Source organism: Fulmarus glacialis, unplaced genomic scaffold (assembly GCF_000690835.1).
Source record: "Fulmarus glacialis isolate BGI_N327 unplaced genomic scaffold, ASM69083v1 scaffold15512, whole genome shotgun sequence".
Lineage (NCBI taxonomy): Eukaryota > Metazoa > Chordata > Aves > Procellariiformes > Procellariidae > Fulmarus > Fulmarus glacialis.
In genome coordinates, this window is record NW_009198556.1 from 7,344 (window position 1) to 14,481 (window position 7,138).

The 7,138-nt window shown below is 39.0% G+C and overlaps 1 protein-coding gene across 3 annotated transcripts in view; it reads left to right on the forward strand.

The window, feature by feature from the left end:
• The window catches only part of RBM17 (RNA binding motif protein 17), a 12,675-nt gene extending 6,122 nt beyond the window's left edge, over positions 1-6,553 (forward strand). For 2 of the 3 annotated variants that reach the window (XM_009572951.1, XM_009572953.1), the window contains exons 6-11: positions 1,808-1,949; positions 3,907-4,058; positions 4,741-4,817; positions 5,173-5,271; positions 5,558-5,630; positions 5,776-6,553. In XM_009572951.1, coding sequence (XP_009571246.1) covers positions 1,808-1,949; positions 3,907-4,058; positions 4,741-4,817; positions 5,173-5,271; positions 5,558-5,630; positions 5,776-5,879 — 647 coding nt within the window. In that variant the 3' untranslated portion in view covers positions 5,880-6,553. The remainder of the gene's footprint in view (positions 1-1,807; positions 1,950-3,906; positions 4,059-4,740; positions 4,818-5,172; positions 5,272-5,557; positions 5,631-5,775) is intronic. The other variant, XM_009572952.1, reaches the window with a different exon arrangement.
• The last annotated feature ends 585 nt before the right edge of the window (positions 6,554-7,138 follow it).

Sequence of the window (7,138 nt, forward strand, 5' to 3'; positions counted from 1 at the left end):
GGCAGAAGAACTTGCACTAGTTTTTTGTTGATGGGGGGAAGCTGTGGGGAACCTGCAATACTACTGTGCTTCACATCTCTTTTCTAAAGGATTCTTTTTGTGTTGCTGGAGAAGTGGTTTGGCAGGCTGGTCTGTTATAACATTGTTCAGTTACTCATTTCTGCTGTGAAAGAAGAAATGTTACAGACAGGTTTCTCTGGGTAGACTAGAAACCTCCACAGCATGCAGAGGGAATTTTTCCATTACCCTTTGCTTTAGGAGGTAGTTTATGAATATCTTTTCTTGAAGGGGTTGTGCACTACAGACAGAATTTTGAAAGTTTTTGAGGGATACAGTATCTGCTAAAGAGATGTGCGTGCACTAGGGTTTCCCTCAGTGAGAATAGCTTGAAGATTGCAGTTGTCCACTAGATGGCAAGATCTTGCTATAAGAGCAAAACTTCGGATTTTTTGCATGTCTGATTGTCTTACATTTTAAAATTAAAATAATGAACGGCACGTTGTGTGTGTCATTAAAAAACAGTAAGAAAAAAGAATCTTATGCACACAAACTTTCCTTTGGGAGTCCAAATTCTATTTATGAGAAGATTCAAATAAAAAAAAATGAAGCTTGGCGGAGTAACTGACTGATACAATAGTGAAAGCATTTGAAGTGTGTAAACATTAAAAACAGCAAGAGATTGTTTTGAGTAAGTAAGAGCAATTGAGCGGTGTCAAGGAAAAGTAAATATAGGCTGGAAATGGTAGAAATATCCTGAGGCGGAGAGCTTTCAAAATGTGACGTGATCTCACAAGGAAACCTTTGTACGGTTTGTTACTTGGTGCTCAAAGCTAGGCTGGAAAAACCTGAGAAAATATTGCTGTAGCAGAAGTCCCATAGTCCAGTCCATCTGCTGCTTAAATAGGGATTTTTTTTTTTCCCTCATACGACATCCCCAAACTTCACATCTGACATTTTATTTGGTAAGATACAAGTACTAGTTCACAAGAAAATAATGTAAAATAAAGTCAGTCTAGAAGTCCATAAGTACATTCAAAAGTGCGTTCTGCATATTTCCTTTAGTGTTCTGTAGGCTTTTTTTTTACATTTTGCCATTTGACTTGTCAGTCAAGGTAGTTTAATAATCTAATCAGTATGACTGAGGTATCTATGTATAGATATAGAAAGGTATATATCTCCATCCCCCAGGAGAAGTTGCAGTTCAGAAATTGTCAGTAAGATCTCTTAAGATTGTATAAATACTTTGCTTCGAGTTGCATTCGTTCTTTTTAATAGACTGATTCACTGTAAATATACAGTGTACTTTTCTTTACAGTCCTCAGGCCCCAGGCTGTGTGCATTGATCCATTTTTGTCATAATTCTGTTCCTGATGAATGGAGCTTTTAAGTTTGCTTGCCCTCTGCGTGGATAACCTCGTTGTAGTGCAGGTGGCCTCTTAATATTTCTTTTCTCCATTTGGTAAGTAAGAGGTTAATAAACACATCATAGACCTGTGGATACAAACTCGCTCTATATCCAATGAGGAAAATCCAGAATAACTCAACTCAAATCTTGTCTTTGAGAGAGAGAGAGGTGAGGGGATGTTAAATCAGCATGTGCAAAGGAAACATTCTTCTGGTTTGGATTTATGTGAAAGACACTTTTTTCGTAGATTTTTAGTATTAAAGCAGAAAAAATTACAACTTGCAGATGAAGAGCGCTCTGTAAATGAGTTAGATTGAAGACATAGTACTCTCGTGTTCATAACAAGTAGGTAGTTCATGCAAAGTATTTTATTGAAAAAGCAAATGTCTCCATTTTCTTCAGCTGTAGCATCATTTCCATTTGAAGAGGAGTCGAGACCTCGGGCACCATCTTCCAAAGCAGCTATTCCTCCTCCAGTGTATGATGAGCCAGAAAGACCTCGTTCCCCCACGGGACCTAGCAACTCTTTCCTTGCTAACATGGGGTAAATGATTGACTTATGCACATTTTGTGGAAAAAAGAAGGTGGTGGAAACCAAAAGTTAAAATAGTTCGTGTCAGTAGAAGAACACAACCCATTGCATGTATGTGGTCAGTCTGAGTGCATATAGTCCTAACTGGCAGGATACAGAAAAAGCAGTGGGTTTACTCAATCGAGAGAAATGCATTTGAGGTGGTTGCATTCAAGGCTGTGCTTTTAAGCCAGTTCTGAAGCCACATTCCAGTATAAAGTGTTTATGGCTTGTACAAGCCAAGTTAATGTAGTATACAGGAAAACACAGATGGCATGTTAGTTCCTCTAGGTTTCTTTTCCAGCTTTGTCTTAAATTTGCTACGTACCAGTGGGCAAATCATTTCAGTTCTGCTTTGTTTGTTTGTTCAAAAATTCAAAGCATATTTGCATGAATATAGCAGCTGTGGCTGCAAATCTGTCCATTTACTTTTCTGCCTTGGATTAGCATTGTGTGTAATGCTTGTGTTACTACTGTGGCAAGAAAATGAAGTTGAATTTATAGTTAAAAACAGTTTAGAGACCTCATTTGAAAGGTGTAGTGGTTAGCTATGGTCCTCTTAATCACATTGGGTGTTGTGAAAATGCAGACTCAGTGTAGTCAAAACTGTATCCAGGACACAGACATAAAAGTGTAGTTTATAACATGATTACATTGCATTTCCGTTTTGGAGACAATTTTTCATGCAGGTTTTTTGATAGAAATGCTTTTTTTTTTTTTATTGTCTAAAAAAAGGAGATAACCAAAGTCAATACTGTTGGACCAATTTATGCATTGTTACCACCTCTAGTTAGCAATATCCTGGGACCTTCACTTCATTGAAGGAAGCACTAAAAATATGACCTAACTTGCCTTACTTTGACCACATAATTGGCTACTGCTAATTCTGTGACTTAGTATTTTAACCTTTCAGCATTACGTAGTCAGACTTTTTGGCCTTTTTTAATGTGTCTTTATATGTTTCATATAGCATGCTTAGAAAATAGTCATGTAATCACCGATCCTGCATTTTCTGTGTAATCTTATATGCCTGTTGGTAAAATGGGGGTGACTGAACATAGAATATTTACTGTGGTGTAAACTATTATACCATGGCATATCTTTTGTGTCTTGGCCTATCTAGCTATGGTCTCCAAAGAAATGGCAACACGTGTAGGTATGTTTTGATTCTATCTATTCGTTTAGCGGGAATTTCAAGACCTGTCAATGGAGGTGCTTTTTGTAAGGTACTTACAAAGAAAAGGTACCTTTAAATAGGTTGGGGACTTCATTGCCTCAATACATTCTTGAAAATTCAGAAAGATAAGACATGTTTAAATTAGTACTGAGGATATCCAGATTTGTTATAGGAAGGGCTAGCAAAGCTATGTACACTGGAGCTTACGCCAGCTTTGAACTAGTAGATAGTGGAATGTGATCTAATGTGGGAAGTAGATATTCTGCCTTTCCTCTCAAGCTTTTGATACCAGCCACTGACAAAGATAAGAAACTGGACTAAATAGACCTTCGTCTAATCTGTTTTGTGATTTACTGTCAGCAACCTAATCTAGTGAAAGATGTTCCTCTGCCTGTGGTAGAGGGGTTGGATTAGCTGATCTTTAAAGGTCTCTTCCAACCCAAACCGTTCTATAGAGTGTACCATGCAGACTTGCACTGCTAAGGGAAGTTGGGTTGTATTTGTAAGAGTATGAAAAATTTTACTTAGTCAACTTCTCTGACAACTCTTCTATCTGTAATTCAGGGGTAACACTTTTCATCTTCACAGGGTTTTGTGAAATTGCTAGGTTGTAAAGTCTTGTAGAAGCTCTTAAGTTTTCAGTCTCTGTGTAATGAGATTTTAGAAGGTAGAGTATTTGAGCACTCAGGAGGAATGCAGTGTTAATGTTTTGTGTAAGAAACGTTTACTGACCGATGCTTTTTCTCTTTGCAGAGGGACAGTAGCTCATAAAATCATGCAGAAGTATGGTTTCAGAGAGGGCCAGGGGCTGGGAAAACATGAACAGGGGCTGAGCACAGCACTGTCAGTGGAGAAAACAAGCAAGAGGGGTGGCAAGATCATTGTTGGCGATTCTGCAGAGAAAGGTAATTTTGTCCTACACCAATAAGTTTGTGAAACATGGTCAGGGAAAAATAACAGTTCAGGCTCAGTGGAAGCTCCTGGATTTTTTGTTTACCATCTGTCCTTGCAGAAAATACAGTTGGAAGAATGACTTGTGTTCCGTCTTGTGGAAATTGATCTTTTTCATCTTTTTTTAAAGTGGTCCTCTATTAATTATTTTAGCTCATCCTCCCCTTCCCCACCAGTTGTCCTCCTTTAGTGTTTGGAAGCCTCTTCTCTTCAAGCTCTGCTTCTGCTGACTTTCTCCCTATTACATGCTTTAGATCTTGTTCTCATTTCCCTGCTGTTGTCTAATCTAGAGACAACATCTAGGCTCGCTAAAACAGCACCTCTGCCTGAGCACAAGTGTTGGAAGTCAGGAGATCTGATTTTCAGTTCTTAGGGGCTCTGATACAATTCTGAACTTATGAATGATTTCCCTCGAAGAAATAGTATGTTGTCAGTGTTCTAGCTTAACTCACATTCTGTAGCAGTGATTTTTCTGCTTGTCCTTCCAAATAGCTATTCCTCACCAATATGAAACTACATTTTGTGGCTTTTATTCCATTGTCTGATAACAGTAGGATTCTGATAAAAGCCCCCATATAAGGTTTAAATGAGCTTTAATCTTAAATTATTCCATGATTCACTGTTCTATCTTCATAGCAGAAACCGGCAAGAAAGCGGATTCTAACCCCTTGACTGAGATACTGAAATGCCCAACTAAAGTGGTCTTACTGAGGGTAAGTTGGGAGTAAGGGAACATGTCTTGGTATTTGCAGCATACGTGACTGGTTGAAATGTTTAAACCTGTGTTCCTGTTACAATGACTTTGTACAGTTCGAACGGTGCTACATGGTGCTTTGTGTTGTGGAGAAGATATGTGTCTTCCTGAGATACAAGTTGTGACTGTAAATCAACACTGCTTTAGATTATAGTTACCTTGTCTTAGTACTAGGGCACTGTCTCCTCCTGTGGCTCTTGACTGATAGACGCTTAAAGTATTCATGGCCACAGTTGCATGCATCTGTGATTTGTCTACGTAATCGTCTGTACAGACTGCATCCACTGAGTTGGGTTTATTCCTTTAACTTTCAGAACATGGTAGGTGCTGGGGAGGTGGATGAAGATCTAGAAGTTGAAACTAAGGAAGAATGCGAAAAATATGGCAAGGTTGGGAAATGTGTCATCTTTGAGGTAAGAGAAAATCTCTCTTTGGCTGCTCTGACAGTGACCTGGGTACTTGTCCCTCACGACTGGCTTGTTACTGCAGATCTCGCAGTCTTGTGATTCTGTATTTTCCATATCTGTAAGATACAAACTTTCAATATCAGAAACTGGGCAAAAATCTCTGGGTATTGTGCTTTTGGAACCTTTCTATTGTGTTCTCTTCACTACTTCTGTGAAGAACAGCAATTTAAAACAGTATTTTTGTTACTGTTGTAATTACTTCTGGGTTTTGGGGTTTTTTGTTTTGTTTCAGATTCCTGGTGCCCCTGATGATGAAGCTGTAAGAATATTTTTAGAGTTTGAACGGGTTGAATCTGCCATCAAAGGTAGGATACTAAATTGTGTCCTGTGAACCTCAAAGTTAGCTTCTGTAGAGAGATTAAACAGTCTCACTGATTAGACTGTTTAGCTAAAGAAATGTTTATTTTACTGAATTGCTGCTTGCTGACCGGTTCTTGGTTTCAATTCTAGCTGTTGTGGATCTAAATGGAAGATACTTTGGAGGCAGAGTCGTGAAGGCTTGTTTCTACAACCTGGACAAGTTCAGAGTACTGGATCTGGCAGAGCAAGTTTGATTTTAAAAATCTAGCTCGAGGTGTCACTGTTTTGGCAATCATGTTTTCAGCGGTAGGCTGGGAATAAAGAAGAGAAAAGTAGCTTTCCTAGCAAACTGGAAACAAGCCTCATTGAATGGATTTTTCGCATTCGTTGTGACTTACATTTTTTGTAATATAAAGCCCTTTGAAAGTAAGATTCACGTCTGTGTGTTTTTGAATTGCACAATTCTGCTTGTTGCTCTGGGGATCCTGTTTTTTTGAGCTTTCAGATGACTTTGTTCTTTTGAAAACCCACTGCTGAGGAGATGCTTTGTCTGTATTCCTGCTTTCCTTGTTCTGGTGCTTCATCATGGAGTCCCTGTGCTGCATCCACAATAAGTGGGAAGCTTTGGAAAAGGACTATGTGCTATCATGCTTCTCTTCCCTGATGGTATCTCTCAGAGTTACAGCCTTGTTCTCGTAAGTCCTCCGTCTGCACGCCAGAGTGATTTGGGGTCGTTGGACAGTTGGCAGCTAGTTTGTTCTCTCCTGACTCCAGGACAGTACTTTCTACACCAGAATGGAGATGAAAGTAACAAGGAGTGAGTCTGTCTTTCTTCCCAAATCCAAAGAAAATACACGTTTAACCCAGGGAAATGTAAGGAAGAAGGAGTTTAAAATGCTTAGCCATTTGAATCAGAATGAGTGGACTGTTAGCAGAAGCTCTGTGCTGTCAGGCAGTCTTTGCTAGAAATATCCAGGGTTAACTGATTACAGGTCATTACTGAAATGCTATAGGTAGAACTGAGGGGAAACTCATTCTTGTATCTGGCCAGCTATCAGATTCTCACTTCCTCTAATGTCACACGTAGGTAACTAACTTTTTGCTTAATTGATTCAAACCTGGCATTTGCGCTCTCTCACTATTTCTATATTTGAGATCAAGTAACACTGGGGTTGGGCTTTTTTTTTTTCAAGGAGTGCCGGTTGAAGTTTTCAAAGTGGGAGACAATGGAAGAAAATTCTCCTGAAAACCTGAAGAGTTAACTAAACTACTAAACACTGCAACTCTTTTTTGTTTTTTTCAGTCAGATGTAAAATAATACATTGCACTCTGCTCCTGGTTTTATGTTTGCTTTTTGTTTGGGAACAGTATGTGACAGAGAGTTGGCAAGAGGTGGCTATGAATGATGGCAGCTGTCTCTGCTCCATTGCACCTAGAATTGTGCAGATATTAAAATGGAAGTGAGCTCTGAGGGCATTTTAGCTGTTTGAAAGCTGATGCTGGATGTCTTTTT